At 44.0% G+C, this 21,691-nt stretch overlaps 1 protein-coding gene across 18 annotated transcripts in view; it reads right to left on the reverse strand.

Moving 5' to 3' along the window:
• The window catches only part of LOC135911416 (uncharacterized), a 989,518-nt gene that overhangs the window by 380,930 nt on the left and 586,897 nt on the right, over window positions 1-21,691 (reverse strand). For 13 of the 18 annotated variants that reach the window (XR_011513989.1, XR_011513988.1, XR_011513994.1 and 10 more), the window contains one exon: window positions 11,322-11,371. The exons of the other annotated variants lie outside the window; for them this stretch is intronic. Coding sequence is in view for 5 of the 13 variants with exons in the window: in XM_070537275.1 (XP_070393376.1) it covers window positions 11,322-11,371 (50 nt within the window). In the remaining 8 variants the exon portion in view is untranslated. The remainder of the gene's footprint in view (window positions 1-11,321; window positions 11,372-21,691) is intronic. 18 annotated transcript variants of the gene reach the window in all.

Consider the following 21,691-nt stretch of genomic DNA (forward strand, 5'->3'; position numbering starts at 1 on the left):
CTCTGGGCCGGTTGCGGAAAAGTTAGCAACTGGACAAATCGTTTACGGTGTAATACGCGGGATGCTGACTGTTTCCGTTCACTCTAAGAAAATACATGAAAGACGAATATGTTCTCTGCAGATGCAGTGACCACTCATCCGATTCAACGTACAGGCTTTCCACTGGGCTTGTTCTAAAGGCGCCTGTGGACAGGCGAATTCCTAAGTGGTGGACGGGGTCAAGCATCTTTAGAGCAGTTGGAGTAGCCGACTGGTAAACTATGGCTCCATAGTCTAGTCGTGTGCGTATGAGGCTTTTGTACAAGTACAAGAGGCACTTTCTATCACTGCCCCAGGTTGTGCGTGAGAGCACCTTTAAGATATTCATTGTTTTCATGCACTTGTCTTTAAGATATTTTATGTGCTGTACAAAGGTTAGTTTCGCGTCTAAAATTATGCCTAAGAATTTATGTTCCCTGTTTACGGGCAGACGCTCACCATGCAACACAATTTCAGGATCAGGGTGCAGGCCTCTTTTTCTAGAGAAAATGACACAGGTGCTTTTTTGTGGGTTCAGTCTGAAACCGTTCACATCAGCCCATTTGGAGACCCTGTTAAGACAAAGCTGGATCTGTCGCTCACAGATTGCAAGAGAACTTGATTGAAAACCTATCTGCACATCGTCAACATACGTCGAATAGAAGATGTTATGTGGTATGTGTAGACGAAGAGAATTCATTTTTACTATAAAGAGTGTGCAGCTGAGCACCCCGCCCTGCGGCACTCCAGTTTCCTGTACAAATTTCTGTGACAGAACAGTGCCCACTCGAACGCGGAATGTCCGATTCGACAGATAACTTTCGATAACATTGAACATATTTCCGTGTATACCTAACTGTGAGAGGTCTCTCAAAATCCCAAACCGCCACGTTGTATCATAGGCTTTCTCCATATCTAAGAATACTGATAAGAAAAACTGCTTATGGACAAAAGCTTCACGGATACGTGCCTCGATACGTATGAGATGGTCAGTGGTGGATCGACCCTCCCGAAACCCGCACTGGTATGGGTCCAGCAATTTGTTTGATTCTAGGAAGTGGAGTAGGCGACAGTTAATCATTTTTTCGAATACTTTGCATAGGCAACTTGTTAATGCTATAGGCCTGTAACTCGATACAGAGGAAGGATCCTTTCCGTGTTTTAGGATTGGAATTACAATAGCCTCCTTCCAAACAGAGGGGATCTCGCCGGAAGACCAAATAACGTTGCATAGGTAAAGGAGGGTTTTCTGTGTTTCGGATGGTAGTTGTTTTAACATCTCATATATTACGCGGTCTGAACCTGGGGCGGATGTATTACAACAGTTTAGTGCTGCCTGCAGTTCTGCTATACAGAATGGATCGTTGTACGCAGCACTTTTAGCAGATTTTCTTTCTAATTTTTGCTGTTCTATTTCTGTTTTGTATTTTAGGAAGGTTTCGGAGTAGTGTGAAGAGCTCGATATGTATTGAAAATGTGCACCGAGAAAGTTGACTTGGTCTTCAAGGCTTTCTCCGTGGCTATTTACTAGAGGTAAGGAATACGTTTGTTGCCCATTAACTTTCTTCACTCTATTCCAGACTTTTGTCTCCTCTGTGTACGAGTTGATGCTTGATATGAACTTCGTCCAACTCTCTCGTCTTGCTTGTCGGCGCGTTCTCCTTGCCTGGGATTTGACATGTTTAAAATTTTCCAGGTTTTCAGCAGTTGGAGAATCGCGAAATATCGCCCACGCTTTGTTCCGGTTCCTCCGTGCTTGCCTGCATGCATCGTTCCACCAGGGAACACGCCGTTTGGAACTCATGCCGCTCACTTGAGTGATACATTTGCATGCGGCATCAAGTATAAAAGCTGTAAAATATCTAACAGCGTCATCTATGGTTATACCGGACATCTCAGTCCAAGTCATATGTGTAAGAGTTCGGTATTGTTCCCAATCGGCTGAGTCAACCTTCCACCGAGGGACCTGCGGGGGAAGTTGATCTTCTTTCGGGGTTGTTAGGATTATTGGGAAGTGGTCACTCCCATACGGGTTGTTAAGCACATTCCATTTAAAATAGGGTAAAAGCGTCGGCGATAAAATGCTAAGATCTATGGCAGAGTATGACTTGTTGGACAGGTTAAAATATGTGGGCTCCTTCGTGTTCAGCAGACATGTTCCAGAGGAAAAAAGCACCTGTTCAATGACGCGACCTCGCGCATCACAGCGTGAATCACCCCACAAAGTACTGTGTGCATTAAAATCACCAAGAATAAAATAGGGGTCCGGGAGCTCATCTATTAATGATTCTAAGTCGCGTCTGTGAAGGTGATGATGTGATGGTATATACAGAGAACAGATTGTAATGAGTTTATTTAAAAGTACGGCACGAACGGCCACGGCCTCAAGGGACGTTTGGAGCTTTAGATGCTGACACGCTACACTTTTGTCAGCAATAATAGCTACACCGCCAGATGCTGCGACAGCGTCCTCGCGGTCTTTGCGAAACGTAACGTGCTTTCGGAGAAAGTTTGTGTGTGTAGATTTTAAGTGTGTCTCCTGTAAACACAGCACTTTTGGATTGTGTTTATGGATGAGTTCTTGAACATCATCAAGATTCCTAAGTAGACCTCTGACATTCCATTGAATGATTTGTGTATCCATATTTGAAATTTAATTGGTGCTGTGTTTACGGAAACGGAAGGGATGTCTTAGATTACAGAGCCCTTTCGAGGCCCTGTAACCGGGGTTTTGCTCTTTTTTAAGCGTTCGAGGGAACCTCGCCGCTCCTTAGGCGCTTGGGGCGCCTTGGGGATAGTTGTAGTGTCCATTGCCTCTTGTGAGGCGCCGGACACGTGCTCTTGCGAGCGAGAAGTTACCAGGGAAGGTCCCGTCTTGGAGGGCAAGACCCCTGCGCCCACCAGCCCGGAGGTCGATGGGGTTCCCTGGGGGATTTGGTTGCGCCGGCCGTTGCCAGCGCTAGAAGGGGCGGGGGAGGGTGAAGCAGCCTCGGCTGCGCCCACCTTCTGGGTCGGTGGCCCCGTCTGCTGGGTAGACGGAGCAGCGGTAGCTGCAACCGCCGCGGGGGCAGATGGCGTAACTGCCGACTCACAGCTTGTGGGTCGGGCAGCCGCCGGAGGCCGTTGTGACACTGCCCCCTGACGCGCCACTTCGGCAAAGCTGGCCCTAGGAAGGTATGCAACCCGCCTGCGTGCCTCTTTGAATGATACGTTTTCTTTTACTTTGATTGTTACTATTTCTTTTTCTTTTTTCCAAGACGGGCATGACCGCGAGTATGCGGCATGCTCGCCATCACAATTGACACAGTGGAAAGCATTCTCACAAGCTTCAGAGGAGTGTTCGTGCGCACTGCATTTCGCACAAGTTTGGCGGCCTCAGCAGCTCTGCGAACTGTGGCCAAAACGCTGGCACTTGAAACATCGGAGGGGATTTGGCACGTATGGTCTTACACGGAGCTTGATGTACCCGGCCTCGATTGACTCGGGCAAGACACTTGAATTGAAGGTGAGTATTAAGTGTTTGGTCGCTAGTTCTTTACCATCTCGCCTTATCTTAATTCTTTTGACATTTGTAACATTCTGTTCGCTGAAGCCCTCCAAGAGCTCAGCCTCAGTGAGCTCCAGCAAATCATCGTCCGAGACAACGCCGCGGGAGGTATTCATCGTGCGGTGCGGGGTTACTACTACTTGGGTCTCCCCAAATGATACTAGCTGTGGCAGCTTCTCAAATTGCTTCTGGTCGCGGAGCTCCAAGAGGAGGTCACCGCTAGCCATCCTCGACACCTTATATCCTGGGCCAAAAAATTCGGTAAGGGACTTAGATACTAGGAACGGGGAGATTGTTCGTACTTGTTTAGCTGGTTTTTCTGCGTGGATTACATGAAAGCGAGGAAAATTATGGACTTGACGTCCGAAAAACTGAAAGACCTCTTCGGTGCGCCCTCGTTTCTGAGGGCGATCTGGGAGTTTAGGAAAAACGTTTTCCATAGGTATAGTTGGGTTTTCGGCCGCGATGCCGACCACCCACCATGGAGCCCAACAGGGGGACGTGACAGGAGCTCCTGCTATAGAAACCCTGCCAACGCCAGCCGTACATCGCTGCTATAACCAAATACAGCATAACCAAGGCTGGCTAGCTACACAAGGTTAACCCTTGCCGCCGAGAAACTAGGAAGTGAGGGGAAGTGATGAGAAGACAGGAAAGATGAAAAAGACGAGAGAGAAGGACGAAGATTGGAGAGGAGGACAGGAAAAGGCGACTGCCGATTTCCCCCGGGTGGGTCAGTCCGGGGGTGCCGTCTACGTGAAGCCGAGGCCAAAGGGGTGTGCTGCCGCCGCCGAGGGGCCGTAAAGGTCCAAACACCCGGCATTGGCTCAACCCCCAGGATCCCCTTTTCCCCGGACACGGCTAAGCCACGCACGGCTACACGCGGGAGGGTCCAACCCCCATGTGCTCGGGTACGTGGTGTCGCAACATACCAAACGCCAGCTGACGCAGACGCCCCTGCGGGGATCGGGAAAATGATTACCCTGGTAATAGAATCTTTACAATTTCCCTACCCAGCGTATGTATAGGATCATGCATTGATCTGTCGCTACCTGATTGGTTTCATTCATGATTAGTGAGAACTTAACAATCTCTGCCTTTTTAATATCTTTGGTTGAGAGAGAAAGGGGGGGAAATGGCGCATTAAAGACAGGGAGCTTAACCACAGATTATCACCAGTTGGATACCCTGTACCGGGAGAGGGGCGAATGGATGCGATACGCGAGACAGGAAAAAGAATAAAAGAAAACGCCCCCCCCCCTCCACCCACTCACACACACACACACACACACTACCGAACTGTTTTTGTGGGCACTGTGACGCAGTCTTTGAAGGCCTTCCTAGTGTTACATATGGTCAACAGCTTTAGTTGAAGTAGTTGAAAAATATTCAGGGCACGTGAGAACAATATGCTAGGTTAGATTCGTCAGCAGCATTAATACACACAGGTGCCACCCACATGCAGGAACGTATATAGGCGTGAATGCGTATGTGGCAGCCCATGCATAAGCATGTACGAATGTATATGAACATACGCGCGTATTGACATAAATGCAGTCATTCATGTACGTAAACGTGGTAACTAGCAGCTAAAGCCTTGGGAAAGGGGCGCATTAGCACGAGACGCATATAATCGTCATCACAACGCTGACAAACACGTCAAACACGCACCACATGGTTCGCACAGATCTTCGACGATTGAATGTATATACTAGTATCGCGTTAATTTTGTTGAGATATTGTTGTATTGTTGTGTGTTGTTGTTGTTGTTGTTGTTCTAGCACTCACTGCACATGAGCCGTCTTCTTCGTTGGCACTGGAGGCCATAGTCACACCGCTACAAAACTTCTCTAATTGCCTCGGCGATGGTATCCTCCAGTTGTGGCCGTGGTCTTCTCTGCATGCATTTTTCCATGTGTAGTTCATATTTCGACGTAGACACCGATATTACTCTTACACGTACATAAAACAAGGCCCAAGGGATATCTTTTAGTATCAACTGGAACAATGTCGGTTGAATAAGACGCTCGACGATTTTTACAGCACGCCGTTGAGGGCAATATTGTTTTATTATGCTGAATTTGTTAATCTACTTTTTTTGCGCACTTGCATCAGGGAGGGAGATCAATACAAGCAGCAATTGTTGGAAAGTTTGCACATGATTACTTCACTTATATCAGCAAAAATAAGATCTTTTGTTGGTTTAATGCAGCTCAGGAACACCTTATTTTTGTTTTTAATACAACACTTGACGTATAAACCTCATGCTGAGCTAATGTTTTTTTTTTGCATTCAAGGAGATCACATGTCACAATGTAGTTTGCATTACGCGAGTCATGCCGACGATGACGTCTGTTGTAATGACTTCAAACGCTGAATCGTCTGCGCACTTCAGTTGATGATTTTGTGTGCTTAAGCAGTAGCCAGGTTGCAAAAGCAAGCAGCCGCAAAAAGGCCAAAGTTGCTTTGGACAGTTTGTTTTGTTTTCGGGGAAGCCGGTGACAGTAGTTGCCAAGATTTCCTATTTTATCCAAATAATTCATTTTCCAGTTGAAAACCTGCTTGAATTACTGGCTCTCTGACCTCTTTAATCTCAACAGAAGCTGTGAAAGTCGCTTTATTGGCTACATGTCAACTTTTTCAGTCACTTTCAGGCGATCTGGCGCAAAGTTTTGCTATACGGGTGGTATATATTTTTAGATATACTTTTGCACTCGTAACGCAAGGTGGATGAATTTATGTCAGCCCGACAGAATAAAATGTGTAGAGTTTCTCAGAATCTTGTACGGGACATTTTCTTCCGTGCGAAGAATATAGTCACATTACCCGCCTTTCTTGCCTGTCACCACATTAGAATCGCTTGGCTCAGCAGGAGGAACCGGACTTAACGATCTCACTGGCAGGTTTGCCTTTTATTCCATTTTTTTTTTGGCCGAATCATAAACGACCAGCACGAGAGAAGGATGTGGGATTGAGGCGGTAGGAATTTACGTCGATACGGCAAATGCACCCCTTATGCTCTGCGTAATGGAAATGTATAAGCCATATAAGCGCACCGATGAAATATTTTAATCTTCTTATGAAACAAAGAAACGGTGTCCTATAAACCTTGTTTTAAAATTCCCGGAGTAAGCGAGGCCACCTCTAAGAGGATAACTTGAAGCGCCTCCTAGAACTACAGAGCACCACCAGCGCGAGTTCCCTTTCCTCCTCCGCTGTACATTACCTGCCGACGTGAATATTTCACCGAGAAGACGGGAAAAGCCAAGCGGCCTTGGGGGTATATAGGACATCAGCGAAGAGCTGTAAATTGAAGCTTTTTATTATTCAAATTGCAGGGCCTCCCGCTCGGATGGGAAACGTGGCCTTTTCTGCGTAGTCGGGGACACCTAGCACAGCCTCGGTTCTGAGCAAAGCGGGTTATGTTCTCAGGTGTTTCCACATTCGTATTGTGAGCGCTGAGAACTCTGTGAAATTATGGGGATGCAGGAAAGCCCGATAAGTCGCGAACTATACCGAGCACAGGCGTTCGAAAGTGTACTTGTTTGATCTGGGTAAGTTGGCATATGTTTAGGTTGCGAAGTTCACTGTTTATGATAGATGACTAAGGGGATTTTAAAGATGAGCAATAGACAGGGCATAACTGATGCAATATATGCTACAGCTAATATTGTAGCTATCATTTTGGGTGAACATTTGGTTTGGAAAGTACGAAAGGGGGCGGATAGCCACGCACCCGAATTACAGACAGCAGTGAAACTCTACTCGACTTATTCATAACAAATATGCAAAACGACAGCATAACCACCGGTGTGTTGTCATACGACATAAGCGACCACCTTCCAATATTTATTATGATACCTAAACATAGTTTTCGAGACAAGAGGGATGTGAGATGCTTCACTTATCAGCCAATCACAGCAGCCAACCTTGAGGCTTTTAGAACTCAGATGTTAACCTGTGACCTGGAAGTTATCGGTCAAATCGCGAACGCTGAAGAGGCATATACAAAGTTCATAGATATAATTTCTGGTATATACAAGTACCACTTTCCCGAAAAATGAATTACCTTAGGGAAAAAAATTCGTAAACCGTGGATAACGCCTGAACTGCTTGCAAAAATACATCGCAAAAACGAATTGTATCATAAATGTATTCAAAATAAGGACCCAGATACACTGAAACAATTCAAAACTTATCGAAATAAACTGAATAAAGAAATAAAACTAAGTACAGTGCGACACATTCAGTCTGAATTTGAGTGCTCTGCACCAAAACCTGACTTCTTATGGAAAAGGTTAAATACTGTCCTTAATCGTAATAAATCGCATTCTCGTATAGAAAAACTGAACATAAATGGCAATGAGATATCTGGCATCCCTCTCGCCACTATGTTTAATGATCACTTTGTTAGCAACAATCAAAACAGTTTATCTAGGACATTGCTTAAGTTGAAGCATGTTGCTAGCCCCTTCTCATTATTTCTTGAGACTGTCTCTGAACATGAAATTTTCTCTGCTTTCACGTCACTGTGAAATAGTTCCTCGTGTGATTTTGAAGGCATGCAAATTAGACCGATAAAGTACGTGTTAGATATTGTCACACCGTACCTTACATATATTATTAACTTATGTTTGTCCAGTGCAACTTTTCCGAAAAGAATGCAAATCGCTAAAGTGAGTGTTTTACTTAAAAAGGGAGACAGAAATGATATCCAAAATTATAGGCCTATATCCATATCGCCGATCTTTTCTAAGGGCCTAGAAAAAATCTTACATCGCCAATTTAATAATTTTTTCGAGAAGAACAATATAATATCACCCGCCCAATTCGGCTTCAGAAAGCTTAAGTCCACCGAATATGCACTCTTGGAACAAAAGGAATTCATCTTATCCCAGTTCGAAGAAAGAAGACTTGTGCTTGGCGTCTATGTGGATTTTAGCAAAGCATTTGATAATATTCACCATTTAACATTGATTGAAAAATTTTATCGCTATGGCATTCGAGGTCACTCTTTAGCACTAATTAAATCTTACCTAGCAAGCAGACAGCAATTTGTTCAGATAGATATGCATTGTTCAATTATGAAGCCTATTTCAAAAGGAGTTCCACAGGGAAGTGTCTTGGGACCCCTTCTTTTTAACGCCTATATCAATGATGTAACTAATATTTACCTAAACGCGAAATATGTCCTGTATGCTGATGACGCCAGTATATTTGTTTCAGGAACAAACTGTACAGATATAGAGTATGAAACGAACCTCATGCTCTCTAAGCTGAGGGACTGGTCAATAATGAACCAATTAGTAATAAATACAAACAAAACCAAAGCTGTGCTCTTTAGGCCCAAAAATAAGCCAGTGAATTCAAATATTAACATTATGTACGGGGAAAAAACGATAGAAATGGTTACTAGTATGAGAACTCTCGGCGTAACGTTTTCGACTAATATGCTCTGGGACGAACACATTGACGCCGTAACAATCCAGTTATCTTGGGTCATTGGCATGACGTGGAAATGTAAATCACTATTGCCGTTTAAAGTTAAACTTCTCATTTATAACTCGCTTTTTTATTCGTACCTCTATTATTGCTTATAGGTATGGGGTACAACTACCTTTGTTAATTTGCATAAACTACCTGTCTCGCAAAAGAAGTTTGTTCGGCTACTCTTTAATGTCCCCTACAACTCCCATACTATAAACTTATTTCAGGAAGCCAACATAATTTCTGTGTTAAAGTTATACCAGTACAAGTTAACAACTGCATTTAGGCGGGAAGTAAAACTGAACTGCTCCTTTCTACGAGAACTTTCTAACCTTGAACTTAATGACAAATATTATGTTACCCGTCATAAAGAGATATGGCGGGTGGTCACGCCCAGAACAAATTATTTAAGGGAAAAGCTGTCACACACAATACCAATGCTTCTAAATAAATATAATAATCTAGGCGTTGATATCACCCAAATAACAGCCCAACAACTGAGAGACTTGTATATGCGTGATTTTTAAATTACTGGTTGAGCGTACATCCTCTCGGCTAGTATGTATATAAAGTGTGTATATATGCTTCTGTATACGTGTGTGTGTAGGTATGCATACGAGTGTGTATGCATACACGGGTATATGAATGCATGTGTATGTATATGTATGTGTGTATATAATGGTGTGTATATAATGTTCAGCGGCGTATTCTTGTCTCATTTGTATTCACCACGAGAACCACACAAGCTACCCTAAGTATTCTTGGTTTAGTCACCAGTGGCTCTGTATGGATATGGGTGTGCATGTGTAAATGCGAGTATGTGGGTTCATGAGAGTGTATACGAGTACGTGTACGTATATGTATGTATACATATGTATATGTGTATGTGTATATATGTATGTATGATGCATATGTGCTTACATGTATGCTGTTGCCGAATATTCTGTAGAGGGGGCTGCGGGCCTCGTCAAGCTGCCTACTGGAGCAGCTTTTACTTGCAGCCTCCTCCATCAAGTAGATGGAAATAAAGCTATTCTATTGTATAAACAAGTTTTGTTAGTATTGCATACCATTCCCACTGTATACCTACGTGTCTTAGGCGGCAGCAACGCCTTATACTAATCCTACCCGATGAAGGTCATCATACCAATTTTTTTCTTGGCAGGCGGATGCTTGCTTCCGACAAGTTATTGCATCATGCGAGTACACACTGTTTAGGTAATGTGCCGCTATGTTTGCGTTTCCCCGTGAGGCAGTGGGGGGGGGGGGGGAGGTCAGTTTCTAAGTGAGACGGGCGTTTTCAGTGAGGATTCCTATATTCTGAAATAATCTTCGTTCAGAAGGTTTCTGGGCCAGTGCACGTTTATTTAGATTGTCTTTTGCTTCACTTGCACATTATGCATTAGCCTAAATCAGAAATGAAAAAAAAATTGCACATTTTAGGCAGCGTTTGGGAGCCCAACACACTTATGGCTCCAGACAAATCCTGACTTTAAGTCGCGCTGGGTTCTTTTTCTCAGCAGTTGCTTTCGTGTTTTCTGTGCCTTAGTGAGGAGGGAACCATCATAAATGTTTTCTCACAGGGTACTGAAACCGTCAACCAACTTTGTTTTTGGAGACTCTGCTTTACATAGCTAACCAGTGTCGGACTATTTGGTGTAAACGTCACGCGTCCGGGATTTTCTTGAAGTTTACATAGCAGCATCTGCAAATGTGTCTGTGATGCTCTAGTCTATAGATATTTCATAAAGTAAATCACTTTAGAGCACACGTTCTCTTCAGAAATAGCCCGGCGTAGAAAATAAGGAATTGACATGGCTTTGTCGGTGGGGCGGGGGGTTAAAATCACAGCCCCTAACATTAAATATTTATTGCAAAGCAGTTAATCACTGAAATATGATTTGAAAATCCTTTCGGGAGATCAAATATACCTACAGCATGATTCATTGAATGAAATGACGTTACACTAAAGAACAAGAAAGCCAATTATAGTAAGGGGAACATTGTTACTCTATGGTTTTGGTGTCTAAGTGGGCATGCAACACATTATCAGGCTTTAAAGTTTGTCGTTTCTGGCTCCTAAACAGCTCCAAAAAGAGCAGGCAAAGACCTTTTACTAACTATACATCCCGCCTCTTAAATTGATTATTAGTTCTGCTTTTGGATCCATGAGAAATCGCCTATGCGGGCCCAAAAGTTAAATCCCGTGTACAGTAAGGCAGCATTTGAACATAATCAATGAGAAAATATACTAAAAAAGTGTACTCACTGTAAGTTTTTTCCCTCCGAATGTAATGACGCTTTTCGCTGAGGCCGCTCCTAAGGAACAAAACGTATTGTATTACGCCTAATGAGAGAAACGTTCTGTGAATGCAGATTCGGGTCACAGATGTAGCTGCAAGCGAGAGTGTGTAGCCATAACGCTGGCAGCTTACCCACGCATGCGGCAATTGCGCTACAAGCATTTTTAATGCAATACAATTACTGCACTATGTTTGTTTATCAAGGCTTGCGCGCAAGCAGAGCAGCTACATTGTTCTCTTTCTAAATCGGAGCTCACGAGAAGCGCAAGCTTGCGTGCTGCAGAAACGACCAATTTCATCCGATCACAAGTATCCTTAATGTTGGCTGTACACGAAACGAGTGGCTCATTGTCCGAGTCCGTGCGCGATCAGCCGGACAATGCAGTCACTTTGCTTTAGTGATGCTCCCGCCGAATGAGACAGCGTTCGAGCGCAGCTGAACCATTCCTCTCTGGGACTCGGTGAGCGTAATGAAAGCCTGATGATGTGTCAGCTTGCATTCTTAACGAAAACCTCCTTATGCCTACTTGCATCTCTTTGTGGTTATTTTGATCGCAACATTCATGTGATATGCATTTCTTTAAGGCAACGGTCATCAGGAAAGACACAGTATGTCATTTATTTTTGGGTTCGAGGTTTCTTGTACATCTATACAATTGAGCAATTCAACGAATCATTGAGCTGACTTCGTCGCTCAATGACCATATCGTATGAGAGCCATAGCACCGCTTAAACATGGTTTCTGGTAACCTATGGGTAGGATGTGAGCTAGATTTGCGGCAAATATTGCGTTAATAGCGTAGTCTGCACTCGAAGCTTATCGTATGGATCCAAGGGGGGGAGGGTGGTGCTGTTATGAGGCAAAAACTTTTCTTGTGGACATATCACACCACCTAGGTAAATTTGTTAGTACTTCTGGATAAACACACAATGGCAGTGGGTTTTAATGGGGAAACAACTTCTGAAGTGTAGCTGCAAACTATATCTTTGTCTTCTCAAAGATGCAACAACAGTTAGCAAGGACAAGAGCAAAAAATTAAGTTGAAGCAGTATTTATTGTTAGCTTGAAACACATGAAGGAAACACACAACAAAGAGAGAGGAAGCACAGCGGTAAATAAACATTAGTTTTAATTGAAATGTCAGAAAGGATAAAAAAATAGGAAAGGAAAAATGGGCGAGAAAGCAACTTCCTTCAGGTGGGAACCGGAGCCATATCTTTCGCAGTACGCATGCGATGCTTTACCATTTGCAACCATTCTTCCATCTATTGATTTTTTTTCTCGCTCTTTTTGCATCTGTACTAGATATAGCCTTGGGTGAATACGTCAGTGCCGTTCTCGGTGATGGCAATTGATATGAAACTTCCTCTCATCTGGTTCAACACTCCCAGAGCTGTATCTAGTAGATTTACTTATATACACAAGTGAACTGGAAAACGGCCGCTGCAGTAGCTCAATGAATAGGATGGCACACGTATTGTGAAAGGTACAAGTTTATCTCTCTCCTGCGACAAGTCTTTCTTTTTTTCCTGCACTTTCACTTTCGTTACGTCATCATTTCTACATCTCAGTTAAAGAGAACAATAAACTTACTCATATTTTTCTAGGCATCATTGCTTGTTGGTTTCATGTGCTATATATTATGCAGCTCTAGCGCGGATCTTGGAATTCTTGTGAAACGAAGCCATCCAGGAGGTGCTAAAGAAATGCTATATACAATTTAGTGCGATATGCTTCGCGTAACTGTAACTTCGCGAAATGTATATGCAGTACAGTGTTTACGCACGCAGTGCTCTATAGGTGGGTGCGCATATATATATATATATATATATATATATATATATATATAAGGAGCCCACAAACAATACAGCAAGGACTGCATAGCGGAAATTCGCGCTTACTAATTGCATGAAAAAAATGATAAGTGGTAGCGTGTGCGCGTTTATCGACCCCTTGCCTTCACCCAAAAGAGATCTCGCACTCGTGACGCCTGCGGTAGGAAAGATGTTCCACATCCGCCGCCATTGTGAGTGGTGGCGCTCGAGCAAACTCCCAGAGTTTGGTAGACTAGTGAAAACATAAATACCCAAGTAAGTGGATGGGAAAACGGTGCCGCGGTAGCTCAGTTGGAGGACCATCACACTCGTAAGGCGAAGACGTGGGATCGTTTCCCACCTCCGGTGAGTATTTTTCATCCACTTTCATTTCAATTGATTTATCATTTTTTTAACTGAATTACTAAGCACAAGGGATTTCCCCTATATTTTCCTTGGTGTCATTGTTTGTTGGCTTTTTATGATATGATTACTAAAAATCGGGCCCCTCGGTTAACCCCATGCTTCTCGTATATATTTATTTATTTTATTTAGTTATTTTCAATACTGCTACTCTCAGTTGAGAGCATAGCAAGTGGGCATTACAAAGACAATCATGCTTAAAAATAGTGACAAGGAAATACCGAAGCTCATCCACCAGGGTAGCATTAAAGCAATAGATGTGGTCTAATATATATATATATATATATATATATATATATATATATATATATATATATATATATATATACTGAGAGATACAACCAACACCGTAATCAGCAAGGCAAGGAAAAAGCTTTGCTTTAAATGTGAAAGAAAGCAGAATCGCAAACTTACTGCGAATCTCAGCAGTAGATTCTTTAAGCACACTTGTCATGTCCAGCAGTATGGTGCGTTCCCACACTAAGCTGCATGACGCGAACCCTGAGGGAGGAGTTTACCGCAGGACAAAAACAATGCGGTGTTCGCGGGCCTCGCAACCACAAGAATGCGGAAAGTGCGTTGGCCCCCCGAATTCGCAGAGCAGTAGGGTGCTTGCGAAAGGCTCACTTCAGCGAAATGCACTCTTCGATGGCTGCCTCATCTGCGCTACTATACTGCTGCCGCACAGCTTTCTAGGTGCGCATGCAAGTGAGGCTTTGTCGAGCACGCGAGTTCCCATGCGCAGGCGCTGCACTTTGCAATGCATTTATTTTTCTAAATTATGTGCGTTGTCTTCACGTAAGGTTGCTCTGAAGATCGGGTCTTACCAATGTCTCATGCGTTTTGCAGCAAAGAAAGATTCGGCTTTGTTTCCCTACTGTATGCAAAAAAAAGTGTAAATAGAATGTTGTGTACACACTGAGAGGACGTAATTCAGGGGCCCCGTAGGGAGACAATTACAACTGGCGAAAGGACGTGCGATCGCTGTGTCGTAGAAGCACTTGTGGGGACATTACGATGTGCTTGATTTTGTACATGCGCGTGCGCCTTAGCGTGTGGGAAACAACGAACGATTTTGTAGCCAGTCTGCACATGCGCGCCTATTGAGCTGCAGCTTGGCTACCTAATTTTCTATGACTAAGCATTTGTGTTACAAAGCCAAGTATTTTCATGAGCGCAAACCAACACACGCCAAAATTCAAAATGATACAGAGATACACTAAAATGCCAACGAGGCAGATAACTCTGCAAACTATGTTTAAAATAAACAGGCGTCTGTATTATTCTAGATAAGCGAGTCACCTAGGAAAAAAAGATAAAGACGAACACATCTACTATCGCATCAAACTATCGATTTCAGGTCTTGAGGGTGACAGGAAACATTGCGTGGCACAGATATATGAGCCCGTTTTTGGTCATATGGTTTCATCTTTGTTAGCCCGTGTTATAATCACGCATAACAAGGGCCGCTTTATTGCATCCAGACCCCCGCGAAAAATAATTACAGTTGCAATGAAAAAGAGCTCGAGCATCGCTCCAGCCACTCGCCCGCTGAAGAGGAGGAGGGCGGACGCCTCGGCGCTGCAGCTCGCGCGTGCGTTTGGCTGGGTCTGCTCGGCTGCTCTGCGCTCAACCCGACGTGACTGTGCATGCGGCTTCTCGCTAACCATCAATGAAACCCCTAACATTTGATGTAGGTGTTACGGTCCCTACCGCCTCGCCCTGGAACTCCGTAGCCACACTCTTCTCGGTGGTACCACCACCACCATGCCAGTTGACTCCGGCGAGCGACACACTTCGTCAACTGGTCCAGTCACCTGTGGTGCCGCTGGTCAATGGGGCCCAGCTTTGTGCAGTGGCACCACAGACGCTGGCGTCGACAACTGGCTTTCGTGGTACGAACGGATGAGCAACCACAACAAATTGGACAATCCGACCAAGCTCTCAAAGGTTATCTTTTTTATCTAGCGGATGCCGCTAACCTGTGGTTCCGCAACCACGAGGCAAGCTTTGCGACATCGACTGAATTTAGGACTGCCTTTGTGGAGCTATCTGGCCTACTTGCCATGCGATGGCTTCTCACCGAACAACGCCTCCGCCAACACGCGCAACAGGCAGGCGAAAATTTCACGACCTATATTGGGGATGTCATCGGTCTCTGCAACCATGTAAGCCGAGCTAGGACCGAGGAAGATTAGATAAGGCAAATCCTCAAGGGATCTGAAGATTGCGCTTTCCATTTGCTCCTGATCTAGAATGCTACCACCACCGCAGTTGCAGTTACCTACTGCCAAAGCTTTGACGAATTACGCAGGCTACGAGCGCTCGCCCGGAAAAACTGTTCATCAAGTGGCATCACTTTCGAGCTCCAAGGATGCTCCCGAACACACTGATTATTGCCCTCTGTTGTCGCACATCAAAGCCGTTATTTGTGAAGAGGTGGCACGCCAGCTCATCCTGCTCCCTCTTCCCAGGAGCCTGATCAACCTTTGTCCTCGGCCCTGTAGCTGACCCAGGCAAACGGAAGTGCGAGCTGCAGCGCCGTGGCGTCTGTCCTTTTCCTCTTCAGTAGACAAGTGGCAGGAGTGACGCTCGAGCTCTTCTTCGTTGCACAGCAAACACTTTCTCCCAACTCCTTCGCTAACTTAGAAAGCAAGCTAATCGCAGTGGGCCACAAGGAAATTCATCTTGTTCCTCTAGAGTAAACGGCATTTTAGGCGATGCTGATAGTTGGGAACAGCGCATTATGGCGCTTCAGTTAAATAGGGTGCTATACTGACTACATAAGCTGTGACAACGTGAGAATGGTGGCAGTAGTAGCTATTTCGAATAGACAACTCGTGCAGGAAAATTGGACCTCGGGCATGTGGTCGGGAATGTAGGTAATGATCTACAGCGCGAAGGCAAGAAAGTGGAAAGGGTTTGATTTTTGTTTAGGCTAGTGTTTGCCTTCGCACTCCGTTCATTCAATGGGAACAGCGGTAAGGTAATGGCGAATAGCAGAGGCAAGGGGGATAAGTAAAGAAGCGCAGTTCTTGCCCCCTTGATCTTGATGAATAGGGCTAGTGAACTTCGTTGTTGGCGAAAGTTTCTCGCCTTCACGTCTTTCAATAGTCTCAACCTTTTATTGGTTAGAAAAAGACGTTTTATTTCAAGCGCGATCTCATTATTTTAACGCCGCAGAGTATTTGTTATCGCCCATATAAAAGAAATGTATATTACCTTTCCACTCAAATTCTGCACTGATCCAATGCTTCGTTATCTATCTATCTATCTATCTATCTATCTATCTATCTATCTATCTATCTATCTATCTATCTATCTATCTATCTATCTATCTATCTATCTATCTATCTATCTATCTATCTATCTATCTATCTATCTATCTATCTATCTATCTATCTATCTATCTATCTATCTATCTATCTATCTATCTATCTATCTATCTATCTATCTATCTATCTATCTATCTATCTATCTATCTATCTATCTATCTATCTATCTATCTATCTATCTATCTATCTATCTATCTATCTATCTATCTATCTATCTATCTATCTATTTCACATTTTTCGATTGCACTTTGTTTGAGATAAAACAGAACAGCTTACACTTTAAGCCCGTTCAGCACCTCTTGTGGTTGCAGGAAGAGCATAAAAAGAAAAGTAGAGGTGGGTGCACTATGCCAACGAGGAGGAGTGAGAAGAAACAGCATCCAGTCACGTTTCGTGAAGCTGCGTGGGAAAATAAAGTGGAGAAGAAAGCAACGAAGAAAAAAACTTTCCTCTGGGAGGGTTCCATGAGGACATGGAGGAAATGGGTCGAAAGAACGAGGTTGTAAAAACAGTGGCTATTTTTAGGTGATAAAGCCATGCCAGAAGAGAGGCAGGGAAAGGAACCGCCTTATAACGCTTCTCTGTGCACAAAATACGGGCGACTGTCCTGCGGTACTAAATAAGCACAAGATACAAACGCGAAAGGGTGTTTTGTGCGTCGCAGGGTATAGGCTATCGCACCGTGAGGCTACTAGCCATTGCGGGCTTTCACGACAAAGCGCTAGGAAAACTGTTGTTTAGTACTGAAATGCACTAGAAAATAGCAGAGTGGTATGGACTAGAAAATAGCAGAGTGCTAAGCCAAGACTTTAGAGCAACGTTCACGAAAGTGTCGCAATATGGCAGTATAGGCTTAATATCAAATTCATATTTCCGAGCAGAAACCAGGTTAATATAGTCAAACTATGTTATCATGATGAGTCTGTCAGCTCCGTTAGAATAAATAAAGGTTTCCCTTGAATGCACGTACCGTATATAACGCAAATACATGGCACGCATAACAAAATCGATAAAGTAAGTGATCCTAACAACAAGAGACACTCTGCAAGAAAGTTATGTTGTCGAAGTTACTTCCCGGAATCACAAGGCGAAAAGATTGTCGCATTCAAGGGACGACTGAAATTCCCTTCGCACCTTCGTACAACCATGAACGAACTGTAAGCGTTCGGACAACACTAAATCAAAACTACAGACGAGCGTTCCGTGGTTCATACTTGTCTGCATTACTGAGTGAAATGTAGTCGCGTGTAGGCTGTAAGCGCACGGTAATCTGTTCGTGTTTCAGGCTCTGGCATATTGGATCGAAGGGGTCAATTTTTATTATCTTGATGTCTTGAATATCGCGAAAAGAAGAACTCAATTTCATGCGTCCTGTTATATGAGGTGTTTAGCCTAGACAACACCCCATTAAAGTCTACACGGACGCTGCGCTTATCCTATCCGTTACTGCCTGCTTCGAAAAGAATGGTTAAGTGAACGTACACAGTGTAGCCAAGCGAGTGTGGCGCAACGCGTCTATTTTGCTCTCACGCGAGCGACCATTGACTACATAAAAAAAAAATATTAACTTAATCGAAAGTGGAGCGTGTAGTACAGGAGCACATCTATTCGATTAGTCTTTCCTGGTGGATCGGCTAATGAAGCCATATATTCCGAGATACTCTACGGTAATGAGTCCCAAGAATATGCATTGCCCACTGTGCACTCAGGGCAGCGAACGTACTTGACTCTCCCCTCTCTCTTTCGTCAAAGCAGGTTTCAGAAGCTGCTAAGCTGTATGAGTGACAAGCGCTTGGGCCACGTGTATAGTCGAGAGAGATAGAGAAAGAGAGAGAAAATGCAGGACATGTAATGGGGCCCCGAACCACTCGTAGAGATGAAGTTATGCATATGACGTTAAAATACACTATTTCAGATGTACTTTCCAGCAAAAAGCTCTTGAATGCTCTCAGTAGATGCGAAGGTATTGCAATCAAAGATCGCCTTTGATCTTTTTCGCGGTGCTCTCGTTCCCCCTTTATTGCCTTGCATTACGAAGGCTTCGTCGTGAGAGCTTCTTGCTAACGTTCCAACTAAACCTTTTAACTCGCATAATTATTAGACCAGTATTGTGACGGAAGCACAGCTGCAGTGGTTTTACTCGAAGCCTACGGGAACGAACATTGCGCTTTACTAGGTATCGCTGATACGTGTCATGATAGCGTGCAAAGCTTCAAAATTCTCGTAGATTCGCTTCCATGCTACGGTGTGGTCTCTACATAAACACTAACCAGCCCATATTACCGAAGGGAAACGTGAAATGAACTTTGTAGACTCCCGCGGTACTCTTCATTTTTTTTCATTTTCTTGTTGAATCTCTAAGCAACCAAAGTGGTATAATATGGTACAATCTGTTTTTTACTGGAATACGCAATTTAGAGACTTCAAGCAGCTAAGCTTAAATGTTTGCACCATTTTTGGGAACCTGTACTTCTGACTACGGATAGTCATACTGCCACCAATTTTGCTATGTCCAAACTGAGCCGAAATGTGCGACAACACACTTCGTCGGCTTGGAAAACTGGGCTATATAAGAAGTAGACTCAGCCATGCCTCGTCTTTGGCGCAAGGTGCTGAAGCTGGGCACAGATGGTTGAAGGCAGGGCGTGACCAAAATACAGTGCTATCACGTTTTGCTTCTTTAGGGGCATAATGTTGAGGTTCTTTTTCTCACGCAACTTTTGCATAAACGATAAAACGTAGGCTTCGCATATATTTGACCTCATTCCGCGCCTCGCGAAGTGAAACTATCATCGTGATTTTTTTCAGTGCCCCAGAAGCTTTATTTTTCTGTTTTTTCTTTCGTGTTCACGCAAAGCTCGTGTGGTCGTTACCAAGTTTATGTTTTGCTTGCACTTTGTTCAACCTCTCTCCACCAAGGGTCGAGCAGCATCGCTTGTAGGGACCTAGAACGTGAAGGATGAACACGGCGTCCCTAATGAGTCCCACTTTTGTGCCGTTGTTCCTGCTTAATATTTTTTGTTGCTGTTTCACGACAGCATGAACTGTATCAGCGATTCCTGCGTCTTATGGTGCAGGACTCCACGCCTAAGTAGTTTATCATAGTGCGTTCGGACAACAAATTTGCGTAAGCTTAACAAAGAGCTGTCAGCACTTTGAAGTCTCAGCTTGACGTCCCACATGTGATGCTACGGAGAAAGGTGATAATTAGACCCGCTCAACAGCGGTGCTCTGAAAAGAGTAAGTGCTCACCGACTTTGCCAGTTCTTCACCATGTTTTTCTTTCTTTACTAAGTTTTCAGCTATAGCCACCTCTTACCTCGGCGCTCCTTGTTACGGGGTGAAGCAATAACTTGGAGAGAGAGAGAATGAAAAGGAAAGGCAGGGAGGTTAACCAGATATGAGTCTCCGGTTTGCTACCCTGCACTGGGGATGGGGGATAGGGGTTAGAAAGATGGCAGAGGAAAACGCTAAAAAAAGGAAAAAAAAAGACACGCACACATGGAGGTGCACACACAAATGGCGTTCCAGTTAAAGTCGTTCACACAGGCCGGTAGATCGTAAAAAGCGCAACAGCGCTTGCACGGCCTTCGATGTTGGTCCTTTCGATAGGTCCTTTCGATGTTGTACAATAACTTGGAATTTCGGTACTACCACATACAGGTGGAAAAGAAACGAAGTTTACAAAGTGCATGGCCCGTATAATGTCGGGATACATACAAAATTTCAGGTAGCTTTTGACCTAGCTGTGGCGCATTTTCACAAGCTCAGTTGAGACATGAGGAAAGCAAGGACGTTGAATAAGTTATCTGATTATGCAGCATCCGGTGCAAATCAAGCAACCATTTTATTTTTTTTTGCCATAAGTACCTTCACAAAGAGCATGAGTGGTCTGTCATGCTGTTTGCAAACGACACACTTTTGAGGCAGTCAAGAATGTCGCCGTTTTAAATGAAGTGAGAAGAAGCTGCAGTACTTAGACATCATAAAAAGCCAACAAACAAAGAGACCAAGGAAAACACAAGGTAGATTACTAGTACTTGCTAATTGAAATAAAGAAATAAATTATTCTAATTTAAAGTGGATGAAAAAACAACTTTGAACATCAGACGCGTAATGCGAAGACTTGAGATCGTCCCCAACCTGCGGCAAGTTCCTTTTTCCATCCACTTGCAATTACATTAATTTATAATTTATTTATTTCAATTAGCAAGTACAAGTGATTTCCCCTGTGTTGTCTTTGATGTCCTTGTTTGTTGGCTTCTTATGTTATGAATAATAAAAATCGGGCCCCTCGGTTAACCCCCTTTCTTCTCGTTCAGTACCTAACACAGTAACACGCGCATTAAGACCACCGCCTTTACTAGCGGTGTTTTACAGTAGACGTCGAGAGCGGTCTACGAGTATTCCCAACATAATCTTTCTCGATTAGGTTTTGCAAGTAGCCTATCGTTCCTATGATACGGTACGTGCATACGGGAACGTATTGTATTCTACACTACGGAGACTGGGTACCCACGTGCCGGGCGGGGCGTACGCCTGTGCTCGTACAGAGGTGCGCCGCATAAGACAGAGTGCACGTCTCTGTGTGCGATGAGAAAAATGCGTTGATGAAGCGCAGTACCAAGATGTAGTCCCTGTACGACGGACAGCGGTCACAACGGTGTGGCTATGCAATGAATACAAAGAGGACCTGGCATTGCGCTCAATAATACGAATCCTTGTATAAATGCAGTATAATATGGCTCAACGATAAAGGTTTA

This window comes from Dermacentor albipictus, chromosome 4, assembly GCF_038994185.2.
Source record: "Dermacentor albipictus isolate Rhodes 1998 colony chromosome 4, USDA_Dalb.pri_finalv2, whole genome shotgun sequence".
In the NCBI taxonomy this organism is placed as follows: Eukaryota; Metazoa; Arthropoda; class Arachnida; order Ixodida; family Ixodidae; genus Dermacentor; species Dermacentor albipictus.